Source organism: Lipophrys pholis (genome assembly GCF_963383615.2).
Source record: "Lipophrys pholis genome assembly, chromosome: 3".
Classification (NCBI taxonomy): Eukaryota; Metazoa; Chordata; class Actinopteri; order Blenniiformes; family Blenniidae; genus Lipophrys; species Lipophrys pholis.
In genome coordinates this window covers 17,665,398-17,683,167 of record NC_137627.1, presented here as the reverse complement: position 1 = coordinate 17,683,167, position 17,770 = coordinate 17,665,398, and the positions used below count along the sequence as shown (strand labels likewise).

Sequence of the window (17,770 nt, the reverse complement as noted above, 5' to 3'; positions counted from 1 at the left end):
AATATTAACAAGTGTTGTCTTTTTTTAATGTGATTTAATGTGCCAAATATTTTTGGAGCCATCAGCTGACCTCTAGCTTTTAGTTAATATTTTATGAGGGCGTGGTTTATTGGAAGTAACAGCGCCACATTCATGACAGACAGGCTACATGACCCAATCAGGAACTGCTATTTCAATTGAAGGCGGGCGCTTCCGCGGCGCAGCCAATGAGCGTGAAGAGAAGGCAGGGCAGTACGTGCGACGCCGCTTGCTGCCGGGGAAACGGAGTTTCGAGGGTGTGCTGAATTGTACCGGTGGACTAAAAACTCCCGCCATTTCGACTAGGAATTAACCTCTTGATTGATTCGGGTTACTTTCTCGCAACACTCGCTAATGCTGTTACCCAACACTTGAAGCTCCGACAGGACGAACATGCAGCGGATTCAGTTCAGCGGACAAGCCGGCCTGATTTAAGAGACTTGGTTGGAACTGTGACCGCGCCAGACCTCCCGCGGACTCGCTTTTTTTGGCTTTTGCCGCGAGTTTGATTTCTGTGGGGTCTGCATCCTTTTGACGTGCAATCCCAAAGTTTACCAAACTTATCCCGGGGGACTGGTTGAGCAGCGTGTTTGGAAACAGCACCTACAGGCAGTATGACAGCGCATCCAGAGGCGATCGGAATGATGCGATGAGGCAGACCGAGAGACGCGCACTGTTATTGTTTTGTAACGACATAGCAATCCGAGCTACAAGCTAGTCGGCTAGCTGCTACACGTTGAGAGCCGGGCCTGCCGGCGGTAACGTGAGACGTGCTGCCCCGCTCGGCGCTGACATTTCTGCCGGTCGGATACATGCTAAGGACATATAGTTGTGCATTGTGCTAGTCCGTTCGCCAGAAGATCTAACTACACCCTCGGCAGTCGTGCCATCTCTGGATTTGAAATGGCACCGCTATTGGGCCGGAAGCCGTACCCACTGGTTAAGCCGCTAGCCGAGCCACCAGGCCCGGGAGAGGAGGTCTACATCATCGAGCACACCAAGGAGGCCTTCAGGAACAAAGAGTATCCTTTTAACGTGATGCTGATGCTCACTCTACATTTAAAGCCAGCTGGATGCGCTGGATCGCTTCTCGTTGTTGTTACTACGTCTAGTCCCGGTGATCACACGCCCGGGACTGTTAACGTCGACCAGGTTGCTCAATTTGATATGAACTGCCGTTTCTCCAGCTTTAACAGTTTCCCCGCATGGACACAGTTTACAGTGACAAGCAGGCTAAGCTCAGTGCGACCCAGCTCACTGAAGCCACCGCGGGCTTATTCTTCATAACCTTAAAGCCGTGTCTTATAAACGTATTTCTTCTCGCACTGTGCTAAAAAAGGAGAAACTGACAAAGACGAGTTCCACTTTCATCTTTTAGCGCCGCTGTCAGCTACCGATGCTAATGCTATCTGTTAGCACCGAGCTAACGCTCGGGATCCCATTATGTCACAATAGCCCGTCGTCTTTTTTTTTTTTTTTTTTTTCCTGCCTCGCGCTGAAGCCGCTGCTCGGCGCGCTCCCGTTTCTTCTCGCAACTTCAAAGTTTGTCCGAACAGTGCAAGCATTTAGTGACAGCGAGTTTCACGGACTGCAGATAGCGTGTGTTTTGGAGAATTACGTGACTGTCAAGCAGCTTTAGCCGCTTGTTTTGCGAGGCGTTTATCCGGAGCGCCGTGACTGTCAGCGAGGTTATGAAACAGTTTCAACTTAACGAGAAGCGCACGGCCAGGGCCAAAAGTGGTCGGAAAGCTGCAGTTTGGGATTTCTGCAATATTAAATGTTGGAGGAGATTGGGATTCGTGCAGTGACTTGGCCTTGATGTTGATAGTTTCTGTGATCACGGGCCTCCCATCCACCTTTCACCCTGTATAACTCTGCTACTATGACGTGGAGACTCAAGAGTCTTTATCTTAGTTTTTCATCATCACAGGAAGTGTCAAACTTTGTAGACACCCCCCCCCCCCCCCCCCCCCCCCACACACACACACAACTTCTGTCCCAGCATATGTCATTATAGACCAAATGTAAAGTTTCTGTTTAACTAATAACCTTCTCGAAAAAAGGTGTTTTTCAACACTAGTGTTATGATTGATTCTACACTTGATTCTACAGGACAGGGATATGAAAATGCTGTCAGAGTTTAGGGATGCAGATCTACACCAAGTGTGTGCCTGTTTACTGATGGTGACATTATTAAAAACTATGATTGCATCCTACTTTCTGAGTCCTGTACAGTGTAAAAACTAAATAGAAGGCCTGTGCTCCATTCAAATCTCTTTAACCAATGGATTGATCTCATATGTCAAAACTATATAACAGCAGGTTAGTGATCATTTTCTTTATATGCTATAGAGAGTGAGGCTGAGAAATATTTCAAAGAACTGACTGAACTGTGCAATTAATTATATTTCCATGCACAATCCTGCATGTTAAAAGTGACCCATTTTAAAAATGAAAGACAACTGCAGAGTTGTGTGATTAACTAATGAACACGTGAAAAAAATGAGAGGGGGAAATGGCATCCGGTCACATCTGCTGTAAATTTGGAGCGAGTGAAAGAGTAGTGTTAGTTGGAATAAACAGAAACTAAAGGCTTTAACAGCATTTTCCTAAATATTTGTATTCATGCAAAATCATGTTACTATTAGCTTTTAGTCAAGAGTCTCGAGATCGCCTCACTGCCGACTTCACCATGGGAGTGTTTGTGTTTGGTGGGTGTCCTCTGGCCTCGTGTTTCTGGCATCAGGGCCACTGTTGTGTTACCATGTTTGACGTTCACCCTGCGTATTAATAAGCTACAGACTAAGTTGATGAAGTGTTTAAGCGTGAATTCCTTGACAAGTTGTGTACAGAGAATATGAGGCACGACTGGAGAGGTACAGCGAGCGCATCTGGACGTGTAAGAGCACTGGAAGCAACCAGCTCACACACAAAGAAGCATGGGAGGAGGAACAAGAAGTCACTGAGCTGTGAGTAATGCCTCTGATGATTTTTTTATGGGGATATTCTTTCACGTCATTAAACAAGACGTACAAGAAGAATCATTAGTGTACTCTGCGGCTTCTAGTTCAAGTCCAGTCCTGCATGAAGGACGGATACTGGTGTTTCGTCTTGAATCTTTGTCTTTATAAACTTCTTCTGGGGTTTTAGATATACTGTATCAAAACAATATAGATTAGGCTTTACAGGAATAGTTCAGTACTGTCGGCGAAAAAGCGTACTCTCCTAGTGAAGGTCACACGGCTTACTGCTCTGCTATGATTGGGTGAATGTAGTGCTCCTCCTCTCATTCTATTTAGAGGGTGTGTGATTGAGTCATCCTTGAGTGTATAATGACTTGACGACTTTCTTTATCACGATCTGCAAAAGAAAAAAAAAACAGTTGGAATATTTACTTCTTTTTTTTTGTCTGTGCTGCTATCATTGCCCAGGTGCACATGCTTATTATGACTGTATGTATATGTGCCTTGGGCATAAAGGACAGCAAACCATCTTAAATTAAAGGATCAAGAAGACGTCTTAGCAGAGCTGTGCTTACCTGGCTTTCAGGCTCAAGATCAGTGTTTAAGCAATGTCTAATTATATTTGCCATCAGATGCTGCTCCCCCTACTGGCCATTCTCAGCTCTTTGTTATGTGGCACATTAAGCAGGAGTGTGGATTCATGCTTTATGGACACGTAAACACAGAAAGATGGCATCTAATCAATATAGAGGAGATCGATTATAATGGTCTTGGTTCTTTATTTTGAAACTAACAGCTTACTGTGTTCTGTCTGCAGACTCCAGGAGGAGTATAATGACTGGTTTGAGAAGCCAGTCCTGGAAATGGTCCACCACAACACAGTGTCTCTGGACAAACTGGTGGAAATGGCTTGGGTGGAAATCCTCACCAAGTATGCCGTGGGTGAAGAATGTGACTTTCTGGTCAGTTTGACTTCTTATATTTAAATATTTGTTGGTGATATACCATCTATTGAGAGATGACTTTAGTATTTTTCACATTAGCACAGTACTTACCATCATTGCAGGACAAATGGTTTGATATTTTTAAAATTCACCAGGTTGTCACATATTCGACATATTGAAGCAATGGTAGAAACACTCACACAATCCACATGTCTGTACCACTCTACAGCTATAAAATCAAGATAAATAAATTCAATCAGACTGAATTAGATTAGTCAATAGACAGTTGAATTAAAAATGTCAGTATTGCACATTTTAGCTTCACTTATCATTTTATGTGTTTTTTATGAAGTTTGTTTTAGTTCTCTGTAACTAAACTATGAAATATAAAGTGAAATCTACAACCATCTGTAATTAATGGTAATGCAAGAGTAATCTAACTTGTGACTTTTTCCACTTAAGGTGGGGAAGGACAAAAGTTTGCGAGTGAAGGTGGTAAAGGTCCATCCTTTAGAAAACCCCGAGGGGGAGTCTGGGGAGAAGAAGCTGGAAGGAGCCTGCGACTCCCCCTCCAGTGACAAGGAGAACGCCAGCCAGGAAAACCAGAAGAAAGAGCCTCCAGCCCGAGAGGAGGAGAGCAGGAGGGAGAGCCTGAGTGAGTAACAACTAGATTCAATAGAAACAAGAAAAGCAGGTGATGTAGGTTGAGGAATTAGGTTAAGGTTTAAAGCTTTTACCTCTTTTCTGTCCACTTCTATCATCCAGTTGATGTTCTTTAAAACACATTTATGAAAAAGTCTCAGTCTTGTCTGGTTTTCCTTTTAGGTGATCGAGCTCGACGTTCTCCAAGGAAACTTCCTACCGCCATGAAAGAAGAAAAGAAGAGATGGGTCATGCCCAAATTCCTTCCACATAAGTACGACGTGAAGCTCGTCACTGAAGACAAGGTTGGTTTTTGATGTCGGCAATGTTCAGTAAAAGAGGTTTGCTTTATGTGTATGCATTGCAACTGACAGGATTTCTCACTCCCCTCTGTTGAAGGTGATCAGTAACGTACCAGTAGACAGTCTGTACAGGACAGAACGCCCTCCCACCAAGGAGATCATACGTTACTTCATCAGGCATTATGCCCTGAGGCTCGGCATGGCAGAAAATGCTCCCTGGGTGGTTGAAGACGAACTGGTGAAAAAATTCAGTCTTCCGAGCAAATTCAGTGACTTCCTTCTCGATCCACACAAGGTAACTTTCTCATCGTACATCCTTGCGTACCATTTGCTTTACAGCGCTGCTCAGTTTCCCACTTTTTTTGTTTGTTTGTCTCAAGTTTTTGGCAGAAAATCCCTCAACGAAACGTAAAAGTTTGACGTCTCCAGACGGGAGATCGAGCAAGAAGCTCAAGACCGCAGACACTCCGGGACAGGAATCGGGGAACGAGAAGGGGGAGAAGAAAAGGAAAAAGAAGAGTGATGCTCTGGGGATGCCCCTCAGTCCCTCCATCTGGGGTCACGTGCAGGTTAGCAGTTTGTACGGCCGTCGTACCATTTTAGTAGAGACGTTGTTTATGGAGTCTCCCTAAAAGTCGAAGGTTTTGTTGTGCCTGTGTTTCAGAAGATTAAAATGAATGGTTCTCCACTCAAGGTAAAGAACTCGGGGACGCCTAAGAAGGAAGGTAAAGGCTCATCGCCCTCCTCTCCAAAACCTGGCCGAAAGTCTGTGGACAAGAAGAAGGGAGGCAAAATGGGAAAAGGTGACGACAAGCTCAATATTCTCAAAGCCTTCAAAAAGGACGGCAAGGCTGGGGCAAAAACACCAAAGATGAAGCAGATGACTCTGCTGCATTTGGCCAAAAGCCCCGCCGCAGGAAGTCCAAAAAAGAGAGCCCGTAGTACAGGAATGGGTACTCCAAAACTTGGAAAGCCTCTGCACCCCATGGCTCTCCACCTCCTTCGCTACTATAAAGAGAACAAAGGCAAAGAGGATAAAAAGAACGCCCTTTCCTCGCTCATCTCCAAAGCAGCAAAGACCTTGTCCCCAGACGATCGCGGTCGACTGCCAGAGGAGCTCAAAGTGCTGGTCCAGAAACGCTGGGAGCTTCTGGAGCAGAAGAAGCGATGGGCCGCCATGAGTGAAGAGGAAAGGAAGGAAGAGATGAAGAAGAAGCGTGAGGAACTCCGAGAGAAACTGAGAGAGAAGGCCAAGGAGAGGCGCGTGAAGGAGATGCTGGTGCGCCGCGAACAGTCGCGCAGATACGAAGACCAAGAGATCGAAGGAGGCAAAAACTTGCCAACATTCAAACTTGTCGACATGCCCGAGGGGCTGCCCAACACCCTGTTTGGTAATGTGGCCATGGTTGTGGACTTCCTTCACTGCTACGCGGGGCTGCTGATGCCAGATGACCAGTATCCCATCACAGCGGTCGCTCTGATAGAAGCCCTCGCAGGAGACCGATCTGGCTTCCTGTACCTGAACCGCGTGCTGGTGGTGTTGCTCCAGACGCTGCTGCAGGACGAACTGGCCGAAGGTTACAGCGAGCTCGACATGCCCTTGTCTGAAATCCCCCTAACCATGCACTCCGCCTCGGAGCTGGCGAGGTTGTGCCTCCGGCCGTGCGACAGTCACGGCGAGGAGAGCGGCCAGGGGTCGGAGGACTCCGGGGCTCTTGGTGGCTTCGACGACGTGGTGACCACAGAGTACCTGGAGAAGCTGGAGACGGTGGAGGTGTTTGAGCTGTCTCCGGAGGAGAAGGTCACCCTGTTGGTGGCACTGTGCCACCGCATCCTCATGACGTACTCGGTGGTGGACCACGTGGACTCAAAGCAGCAGCGCTCCGCTGAGGTGTGGAAGGAGCGTCTGGCGATGCTGAAAGAGGTCAATGACCGCAAGAGGGCAGAGAAGAAGATGCGAAAGGAGATGGAGAGCAAAGGTACGAGGAGAGATTTAACTATACTTGAAAACCTTTTTTCTTTCCCACTGATAAAATATGTCTTGACATAAGCTGATGCTAGCATTTCAATGTCGTGTTTGTTTGTTTGTTTGTTTGTTTTTTCCAAAGGAGAGAAGAAAAAAGAGCCAGTTGCAAAGAAGGAAAGCAAAAAAGAAGTAGTGAAGGTGGAGCCTGACCCAGAGCCAGAGGACATGATCAGCTCGGTGAAGAGCCGGCGACTGATGTCCATGCAGGCCAAGAAGGAGAAGGAGGAGATGGACAGACAAAACAAAGGTATGCGGCGCTTTTCATCGCTTGTAAAATAAATGTACTTGCAGATCTCATTTATTAAGAAAAGTTGCATTTAAAGAAAAGCCACAAAACTCACGACATTCTGCTCTTGATTTCATTCAGAACGCATGGAAAAGGAGGCCGAAGAGGAGCGGATACGTAAACAGAGGGCTGCCACCGAGCGAGCCTTCCAAGATGGAATCACCAAAGCCAGACTGGTGATGCGCAGGGCTCCTCTGGGGACAGACAGAAATCATAACAGGTCAGTGCTCGTCACACTTGAGAAAAAAATGTATTAATACAGATGAACCAAAACATTGAATTTAATAATCTGCTAACAGGGGGACAATGATGTATGGCGTATACTAGGACATTGGCCACATTCAAGTGTGATGTGTTAATGTCAATCTGGTGGCTGGTCGGTGGAGATGAGCCAGTGTGATATTCAAACTGAGGTGTTTTGATATTTGCATGTAGGTTCAAGCCTTGTGCTCCAGAGAGCAGCAACTGGCAACAAGTTGTCACAACTCTAGTGATCTGTGGTCTGACATTCAGCTGACACACTAACGACAATACACAGACCTGGTCATAATCTCTTGGCTCATCCGTGCACGCCGCAGTTTGCTGGGATAAATTCGAGCCATGGTCACATGACACTTTTGTTGTCCCAGGTACTGGCTTTTCTCCGACGTGGTCCCCGGCCTGTACATTGAGAAAGGATGGGTGCATGAAGGCATCGACTACAACTTCACCCCTCCACCGGAGGACAAACCAGCCGAGCCCGAGGTGGAGGAAGAGGAGGAAGAGGGCGAAGCAGCTGCTGCCCCTGATTCCCAAGGTAGACCAGATAAAGTTAGACCTTCACATTTTCAACTTATCGGTTGCCCCGATAGTATTTTGTATTTTTCTACATGAATTATTCGGTTTGTACTTAAGTAGTGACTAACTTTTTTTTATTTTTTTTTTATTGCAGAAGCCGAGAAGGACGATGGAAGCGTGGATGGCGCTGTCAGCGAAGGACTGCAGCAGGGACCAGTGGTGGATGTTTGTATAGAGACGACCGTTCCCAAACAGGGACAGAACCTCTGGTAAGATTTCTCCCGTGTCTTTCCTCTTCCATTAGGTTTCTTTTCATTGATTTCGGTTTCTTACCTCTTTCTGTCCTCTTCCAGGTTCATCTGTGGCAGCCCAGCTGAGCTGGAGGAGCTGGTGGAAAGTCTTCATTCTCAGGGGGTCAGAGAGAGCGAGCTGAAGACAAATATACAAAGCAGGTGATTGCCGCATCATTGTTGGAGATAATTGTTTTAACATCCAGAAAGTAATTTCACATGCTCTCATCAATCTGTTGCAATAATCTTTCATCATGTTTTTCAGGCTTCTGCAGCTTCTTTTTAACCATTTGTTTTCATATTAACCATTCCCATTTATTTCCTACAAACTGAAAGATTCAGCTCAAAGACATGTCCCCACACTCGGACTAAACAATGTTCTAATCAAAATGCATATCTTGTAAATACAACATTCTATCAATCCTTATTTACACCATACAGAAGAACTAAACTTATAACAAAGGCAAAAAAAGAGAACTGCCTCACAACCATACTGAGAAAACAAGAAATTTACAGGAAGCTAAGATTAAAAAGAATGATGGAATATATCAACATGAAGGTGAAATACTAATAAACATACAGATGTAGTGCCGTCCTGTGTGAAGTCATGGCTTAAGTTAGATTAGTTACATGGGCCGAACCTGCAGAGCATGTTGTTATCGGTTCTGTGATAAAGTTTACACAACATTTCTCCAAGTAATGACTTTGAAATCCATTCTTGGGATTACACATAATCACTCGAATCTGCTCCTGAATTTGACAGCAGATGGCAAAACAGTTATGAAATGCCTTTAAGGCTGATCTGTAAACGTGGAGGAAAATATGTTGCCCACTGATTGCCTCATGTCATAGTACTTCGAAACAACAATCCAAATTTGATGTTAAACTATTTGGTTGGTTTGTAATCAAAAGCAGCAGAAACTTTGTAAGATTTGAGTGAAAACTGTCCTGCATTTTTGCCTTGCATGCTTTAGATATTTCCTTGCTTCAGCTCACCTGATTCAAATGAATTTCTGCAGCAGCTGTGGAGCCGCTTTAGTAGCCTTGTGAATATAGAAACCACCTGTCTGCCGTATATTAATGATATCAACATGAGTGTATGAACATGAAGGTGTCTCTCCACTGTTCTAGGTACCAGGAAATCCTCCACTCCATCCACCTGAGCCGTAAAGCCAGGCTGGGCCTCCGGACCTGTGACGGCTACTCGGAGCTGCTCAAATACATGCGCAGTGACGTCCAGGAGGTGTCTTCACGACTCCAGAAGGGAGGCCTGGGATACCTGGATGACAATATAGACATCGAAGATCAGGTCATTTAGCTTGTTGATCTAAATGTGATGCGAGAAAGGGATACCCTTTATGACTGTTAATTAATTCACCCATTTTTCCCTTATTGTCCACAGTTGGAGCACATGGAGTGCTTGAAAGACTTTGGCGAGTGCGTCATCACCATCCAGGCTTGTGTGATCAGGAAGTTCCTGCAGGGATTCATGGCCCCAAAGCAGAAGAAGAAGAAGAAGCAAGGAGGGGAAGAAAGCAGCAAAGCTGAAGAAGTGGACGAAGAGAAGAGACTGGCCGAGGAAGCCAGGGTGAGGAAAAAAAAAAAACCCCGTCCAGTTATATTTTCCAGTAGCAACCATGTAAGCCAGACACAAAATCAAATGAAGACTTGAGTAAATGTCAGTTGTAAATCACTTTGCTTCTTAGGTGGCGACAGCAGTGGAAAAGTGGAAGACGGCTATCAGAGAGGCTCAGACCTTCTCCCGCATGCACGTGCTGCTGGGAATGTTGGACGCTTGCATAAAGTGGGACATGTCTGCTGAGAACGCCCGCTGCAAAGTCTGTCGCAGGAAAGGTGAGAACTTTTCCCCAAAGATGTCTGAGAAGTCCCAGTTCTACAGGTTGCGGCTAAAAAATACAATTGGAAAAATAGAAATTTTTTCCAACACACGTTTCAGAGTTTTTACACATAAACCGAAATGTTTTTACCTCGAGAACCAGCATGTCATTTTAATAGATGCACCCAGATTGAGCTCTAGCTATTCGAGACTATGTGAATGTGCAGATGTGTTTTGGTTTCATTTAAGTGGAGTTCCAAGGAGAACATGCAGTCCTGGATCCAGATCTGTGGAGTCTGTTTGAATGTTGTGTTCCCTGTCCAGCGCTCAGGACGAAGCCATCTGTGCTCCAGCTGATGGAGCGTAGGCCCAGATCCAGACAGGACAGCAGCTTCAGGCTCAGAGCAGAACAGAGTAGTTGTGTCAGGCAGAGCTTCGTACAGAGTCTACATATCCGCACACCAACAGGTGAACCTGTGTTGATAAGGGGATGTTAAATAAAATGTGGTCATCCGCTCAGATTCATGAAAGAAATGTGCAGCTTATTTTAGGGACTGCAGAGCAGGTAAAGTCAGATTGCAGAGATGCAAGAATCGTAGAAACGCCGAGTAAATGAGGAAAATGCTGCTTTGTTCCAGGTGACGATGAGAAACTTATCCTCTGCGACGAGTGCAACAAGGCCTTCCACTTGTTCTGTTTGCGACCGGCTCTGTACCGCATCCCCACCGGAGAGTGGCTGTGCCCGGCCTGCCAGCCAACCGTGGCTCGACGAGGCTCCAGATCAAGGTAAAGGAATCGTCTCCATCGTCTGCGTGGACTGGCACGTCTCAAAATGTTGACATATGTTTGAAAAATTGGTAGTTTTGTCTTTTATATTTTTATTTTCAGTTTTTGTATTATGTGTCACAGGTAAACATTTAGGGATTATTTAGGTGAGATGTTTGATTGAAGTCAGTGCTATAAATACAGAAAAAAATGTTTAATATTTACTGCCCGTAGCAACAGAAAATTGTATAATTGGAAAAAAAAAAAAAAGTCGAGTTCTGCTCTGATGAGATGAATAAAGAGCCTTTAAGTATTACCTTTGTTGATTTCTGTCATGGGAAAATAAAACAATCTTGCATTTTTGTTTCAGAAACTACAATCAGGACACGGATGAAGAAGAGGACGAGGAAGACTCTGAAGAGGAGGACTCTGATGAAGATGAAGAGGACGAGGAGGAAAACGACTACAAAGCCATGGGGCACAGCTGTGAGTGTCGGCGAGAGAAAACCGGAGGTTTCACAAAAGTTTGTCAGCTCGGTGACAAAAAGTTTCAGTGCTTTTGCTCTGATTGACGACTAATCACACGTCCCCCGACTGAGTTACCGTTTCCATCCTCTTCTCATTATTTCAGTGTTCATTCGTCTAAAAGTGGAAAAGAATAAAACATGAGCGTGGTCAATAAGATGAATTGCTCTACACATTGGTTTTGGAGTGGGTGGGCTTCGCGCGGATGTCTTGATGGGAATGTGAGGAATGCCAACAGAGCGCCCGACTTCTCCGGGTCTCTATTGTCTGTGTTGCCATGTAGCTCAGCTCAGGTCTGGACTCTGCTTTCAGGGTTTAAACGTGTCAAACTGACTTCACTCGGAGTATGTGGCAGGTTGATCCCTTCTGTCCGCTCGTCTTCTAAGTCAAGGATCAAAACTAAGAACGTGAGAGGATCAGTGGGTGTTCAACTAACAGATGAATAATGTCACAGTTTTGCAGTGACCCTAGCAGTTTGTCCTGGACTTAAACAAAAGTACCATTAATGTCCCAACATGAACATAAACTGAGGCAACATTTCACATTGCTTGAAGACAATTTGAACATATTTGTACCTCTAACATCTCCTGTCCTGCTTCTGATTTTCATTTTAACTTCTGCAGTGCGACCAAGAAAGAAGAATAAGCAGTCTTCATCCCGGCAGAAAAGCTCAAAGAGTAAATCCAAGAAGCCGTCTCAGGGCAGCAAGCAGAAAACGGGTCCCAACAGCCCCGCAGACATCGACGAACTGGTACGACACGTTTCAGAAAGTTCTTCTTCCTGATCCTCACTTTTTTTTACGAAATGGAGTGAGTCCATCTTCGGTCGCGTCACTGTTGTTGCTTGTGTGTTTCCTGAAGGTGCGGCAGAGCTCGCATACCGGCGTGCGCAGACAGGTGCTAGAGCTGGAGCGGTGCGAGGAAATCCTCAAGAAACTGATAAAGTTCCGCTACAGCTGGCCTTTCAGGTGAGCAGCGGGGTAGAGGACATGGCAGGCAGGCCCCTCGCTGGGTTTCTCAGAGACTGAACACTTGGAGGAGCAGTAGTAACATTACAGGGATGGCTATTGTTTCTGAGAATTCCTTATTGGTCAATGTGTCAAGATAGGCCTTAGAGTGTCAGAGTGAACCCATAATATTACATCATGTTTTTGTGGTGCATCCTTTAACACGTCTCATGAAATATCTGGCGTCACAGCAGTGTCATTTTATTCAATTCCATTTCAAAATCTTCCTCTGAAGAATCGTCAAGCAAAAGATCCAATGAGGGTGGGAGGCAGGTCACATCCAAACAGCAGCCCTGGGAGACTGTTCTGACATCCTGCAAAGAAAAACAAGCAGAAACTCTCTAAAAGTTCAATGGATGCAAGAATTGTAAAGCAGCTATCAAATCTGGAGTCACATGATCAGATGGGAGTTGACCATTTTTATGGTGTTTTTGATTGGGGAAGCTTTGATTTGGGTAAATATGACCGCTCGTGCTGCAAATTCAACAAGCAACCGTTTTCAGTTCTTTAAAAGGTATAAATTGTGTAAAATTTGGAACAGTGCATTTCATTTTTGGAGAAAAAAAATCTAAATACTGGTATCATTGGGAGGTTTGTTCAGTAACATTTGAATTGTACTCTTAATGGTCGATGGCTTGACAATTAGGCTGACAGTCATTTGCATCGACTATTTGGTCAAATCGGAGAAAAAAATTTAATTTGTATAACAATTTCAAAGGAGGCGTACATACTTTCATAAATAGCTTTTCTTAAAAGCCTTATAAAATATGTCAAGATTTATCTTTCAATATTTTAAATTATACCATAAACACAGGGAAGTTACTGGACTTTTGGTCCCACCAGCAAGAGTTTTTATCCTGAATCGTGGGTCTGACCTCCGTCTCTCTTTCAGGGAGCCCGTTTCCCTGGATGAGGCCGAGGACTACCTGGACATCATCTCCCAGCCCATGGACTTCCAGACGATGCTGGGGAAGTTCAGCCAAAGCTCGTACCGCCACGCTCAGGATTTCTTCGAGGACATGAAGCTGGTCTTCTCCAACGCAGAGGAGTACAACCAGCAGGGCAGCACGGTGCTCACCTGCATGGTGAAGACGGAGCAGACGTTCATCGAGCTGCTGCAGAAGCTGCTGCCCGGCCTCAGCTACCTCCGCCGCCGCTCACGGAAGAGAGTCAGCCAACAGCCTGCAACATCCGAGGAAGAGGAGGAGGAGGAAGACGAAGAGGAGGAGGACGACGACGACGACGATGAAGAGCAGGAAGAGGAGCCCAAGAAGAAGATGCAGAACGGGAAATCACGCGGGAAGAATGCCAGAAACGTTCGGAGTCGCAAAGACGTGGCGAGCGAGAGTGAGGAAGAGGAGGAGGAAGAGGAGGAGGAGGAGGAGGAGGAGGATGATGATGGCCGGAGGAAAAGTAAGCGGAGCGCTGCGTCCTTGAGCAGGAAGGACTACAGGGAGCAGGACAGCGATGGCGAACGGGACACCCGGAGAACTCGTAAGCGGGGGGGCCGGGGGGGGCGGGGCGACGCGGGGGGAGCGAGCAGCGACGAGGACCGCTCCAGCCAACAGCGACATTCCAAGAGACAGAAACGCTCGTGAAATCCAGGGTGCTGATGAGTTGTTCAGTTGTTACTATTCGCTTTAAAAAAAAAAAAAAAAAAAAAAGATTGAATAAGTCCGTCTCTTCTGACGACAAACCCGACTCCTCCTCCTCCTCCAGCGGGACACAATCCTCAGAAGGACCTTTTTGTGTTCAGAGTTTCTGTTCATATTTTGGAAACCACAGAAGAAAACTGCTTTATATTTGTAACATGTTTAATATTGGTGATTTTTTTTTTTTTTTTTTTTTTAAACAAATAAAAAAAAAAAAACACACATTTGAACTAAAGGAGTCTTTAGTCCTCCCGTGACTCCATTTAACTTTACCTTCTCGATGATATGACAACCTCACACAAGTGTAATTTGAACCAAGTGTTGTCTTGTGAACAGCTTTTTTTTTTTCCAATTTTACATGTGCTCCTCTGTCCTCTTCTCACGTCTGTCTCCACTCATGACACAACATGGCTTTTACTGGCTTGTTTCGGAGTAAGATGTCAGATGTCTCTCCCACCGCTCTGCTACAAGTCATCATGTCTTCACACCTGAAAAACTCCACCCAGTCTCTCCTCGCTTTAGAACCACTGTAAATTGCTCTTACATCTTGCCACCAAGGAACTCTTTGGTTAAAAGCAAGTCGATAGATGAACATTGTAGGATCTTTACTAGTTGTAGTGCTTTTTTTTTTTTTTTCTCTCTCTCTCTCTGTCCATCCAGGGTTTAACTGATCTTAACCTGGGTTCAGGAGTGGACGTCATACTTTTTGTGTCCTATCCTTTAAGGAAATAACAATAAAACAGAGTTTGATCTCAGCTCTTGGTGCCAAGATGTTTTCAGGGACGTGACTCTTGTCTCCTCCTCCTCTGTAGTGCCCTGCCACTTTAAAAGAACCGGTACCTCAAATGATCCCTTTGCACTCTTTCTGTGCAAAGTACACCTCTAATGCCAGCAGCTGCAGGACCAGACTTTAAAAGAAAAAAAATATGTGCATAATCATTTGTAAACAGTGTTTAAAATGGCAAAATGTGATGTTTGTTAAGAAAAATGGGCATTTTTTTGAATATTTGATATTTTTGCACATTTTATTTGGTATTGTACATGAAAAGCTTGCCAGTGAATCCTAATCACATCCAGTAAAAAATGCAAGGAATGGAAGCGGGGCTTTTTACGGCAGGTCGTTTTGTATCTTGAAGTCACTGCGGAAATTGTCAGCTTGTATGTGTACAATTGTCTGGTTGTTCTGTGAAATCAAAACTTTTCTATTGGAGCAAACTGAAGGTTTTGGTGTTCCTATTCTGGTCTGCCCACCGGGTGGCGATCAACGCCTACACTTTGAGATCTCGGCTTTTCCCAGTAACTCTCCCGGTGCTGCTGTGCTCAACACCTGACTCTTGTCTGCTTGGTGCCCAGCTTCATCCAGTGGCTCATTATTGTCTCTTTTTATAGTCTTTGTTTTTGGCGACCGACGCTTTGCAGTAAAACTGCAAGCAGCAACGTTTTGAGTTTTCGACACCGCCACGTCCATAGTTGGAGAAGCTCCTGCGTCGTTTCTGACGAGGTGTTCCAGCATTGTGTGCATATGAATGTGTATACTGGTGAGGCGGTGGCTGGTTTGCCCTCGTCCTGTCTGTACTGTGCTGTTTGCTGTTTGCTGTTTTTACCCGTGCTGTTTCACACTAACCAGTTTTGTTTGGTCATCGCTTGTTTGAAGCCCCTCTTGGCTCTTTTCTTTTTCCTGTTTATTTTCAATTCGACCTTGTTGCTGACATGATTAAAATCACTGCTATAATTGAGATCTCAGCGAACGAGCAAAAACAAACAAAGAAAAATAATAACGTGACTGCCCTCATCAAAACGAGACCCGACTGTAAATGCTTTGTTTATTCTTTGGGTATCTGCAAAATTCTTTTACACTTCCTTTTTTATATATATATTTATAGTCTCTAAAAGCTGGGTTGGGGCAGGTGCACAGGATTCACATGTAAAGAATTTCCAATAAAGGCAATGGACGAAGCTTGTCGGTCTCCCTGGTTTTTGTTTTTTTCTGTGTCGAGTTGAAGCGTGTCCCCAGGTCCGAGTGACAGAAATCACTGCCGTCATCTGTGAAAGAGAGAAGGGGGAGGAAAACAACTGGGGTCATGTCTTGACTTTTTAATAAAACATCACTTGTCTGAACTCCCCGGTGTGTCTGCTCTCTTCTTCTGGAAGCCAATTTATCTGCAAACACGCCGGCTGAAGCCAGATGTGACATAACGGAGGATAAATGGCTTCATTATTCACGGAAAGATGAGCGACTTGGACGCGACTCCGTTCCATGAAAACACTTTGTGTGGAAAAGGTGAAGCCGTCGCCTAAGTTCAACCCTTCACATCCCATAAAGCTGAGTCCTAATCCAACGGGACAGTGCAACTTTACTGTTACTCTTAAGACAAAAACAATTTATGCCTCATTTTTGTTGACTCAGGTGGTTTGATTCACAGCAATCTCCACATAAATAAGCCTGATGTGAGTGGAAGGAGAGGTCGAGAAGGACAGCGGGGCCTTATGGAGCTTGTGAAGGGGAGGCGGTGACAGCTTGTGAGCCATCTGTAATTTGGCAACAGGTGTCGAGGCCAAGATGGACCAGAGCAAAGGTCAGGGATGTGAAAAGTCAGTGGAAACGTAGCACTTTATTAGTGACAATTTGAGCACAGCAGCAGCTGCATTCGGCCATTATAAACCCCAAAATGGCCTTTCACTCCGCGGCGCTTTTATTGTCCTTCATCACATTTTAATAACCCCAGCTAGGAGAGTTGAGACCTAAAGTGAACATGTCTTATGGCTTCATTTTAAAAGGTTTCTAAGTTGTTGATCCTCTCGTGAATCTTTGTTGCAGCAGGACTTGGAGCCATTAAAACAGGCAGAAGCTGCAGTTCGGTGACCAACATTGTGCTTAGTCCACGCAGTCCAGTCCAGTCCAGTGCACACTACCCACTTTACCTCCATGCTGCTCGAATCCAAATGCACTGTCCTATAGCTCCTCTACTGGCTTACCATCTGTAAACATTAGTGTTTGAATGCATTTGCTGTCGTTAATGGATACTCCCTTTAATCCTCCTACAAGTAGATGAGCTCTCTAATATTATGAGTAGGTGCCATTTTTTTCACCTCTAAATGCTACTGGAAAACAAACATAGAGTGGTCAGACTAAGCTCTTTAGCATTTAAAGGTACAGGCATTGAAACAGCCTGTTCTCAGTGGGGCTCACTAGAGGGACTTTTGGGGGCCTTTCACATTGGATAGTCCCTAAAGAGGACTCTGGTCCGCATCAAACAGGGGCATGTGAACGCACCCTAAGGGTATTTAGACTGGATGAAATTGAGGACCAAGGCTGGATTTGAGGAAATATGCTATTGGACATCTGACAATGAAGTGTAATCGTTGAAAAACTGTATATCATGGGACCTTTAAAGCCACAAACGAGTAACTTGTACTGTACATTAGTTTCTCTTGTGTTGTATTTCTTAATAGTGAGCATGTACAGTCTGATTCACTCGTTAAGTCAGAGCTTCTCAAAGTGTCAAAGGATGGGCACCTTGTCACAGAGCTTGAACAATATCATGTCTCGCCTCACAAAGGAAACAAAAGTCTCAGTATTTGCTCAATTGAGGTATTTCATTGGAAATCTGGTTGTTTGTTTTTTAGCTATAAGGTTTGATTAGGGGTATGAATCCAGCACTCACCTTGACTGGTGTGAAAACTACCAGCTATCTGAGATATCTGCAACTGTGTTCAGCTCTGATAAATGAGGAGTA

At 45.0% G+C, this 17,770-nt stretch overlaps 1 protein-coding gene across 2 annotated transcripts; it reads left to right on the top strand.

Annotated features, from left to right (window-relative positions):
• Nucleotides 1–227: 227 nt before the first annotated feature.
• baz1b (bromodomain adjacent to zinc finger domain, 1B) lies at nucleotides 228–14,056 on the top strand. Of its 2 annotated transcripts, none has more exons than XM_080459260.1 (21): nucleotides 228–1,040; nucleotides 2,871–2,987; nucleotides 3,799–3,943; nucleotides 4,388–4,580; nucleotides 4,751–4,872; nucleotides 4,967–5,164; nucleotides 5,250–5,438; nucleotides 5,564–6,848; nucleotides 6,978–7,142; nucleotides 7,263–7,401; nucleotides 7,811–7,977; nucleotides 8,113–8,227; nucleotides 8,312–8,410; nucleotides 9,380–9,557; nucleotides 9,651–9,836; nucleotides 9,955–10,102; nucleotides 10,724–10,871; nucleotides 11,221–11,336; nucleotides 11,999–12,126; nucleotides 12,236–12,342; nucleotides 13,274–14,056. In XM_080459260.1, exons 1-21 carry the CDS (start codon nucleotides 922–924, stop codon nucleotides 13,977–13,979), a joined length of 4,770 nt encoding a protein of 1,589 aa, XP_080315386.1. In that variant the 5' UTR covers nucleotides 228–921; the 3' UTR covers nucleotides 13,980–14,056. The 2 variants fall into 2 exon arrangements, with proteins under 2 accessions (XP_080315386.1, XP_080315385.1); XM_080459259.1 differs by having other exon boundaries at nucleotides 5,534–6,848.
• The last annotated feature ends 3,714 nt before the right edge of the window (nucleotides 14,057–17,770 follow it).

What these genes read in the sequence shown, in the direction of transcription:
- baz1b (XM_080459259.1), top strand. Translation starts at nt 922, where the DNA reads ATGGCACCGCTATTGGGCCGGAAGCCGTACCCACTGGTTAAGCCGCTA. An exon ending in GATGGACAGACAAAACAAAG is followed by an intron (nt 7,143 to 7,262) that starts GTATGCGGCGCT and finishes GATTTCATTCAG; the next exon opens with AACGCATGGAAAAGGAGGCC. An exon ending in GACTGGCCGAGGAAGCCAGG is followed by an intron (nt 9,837 to 9,954) that starts GTGAGGAAAAAA and finishes TTTGCTTCTTAG; the next exon opens with GTGGCGACAGCAGTGGAAAA.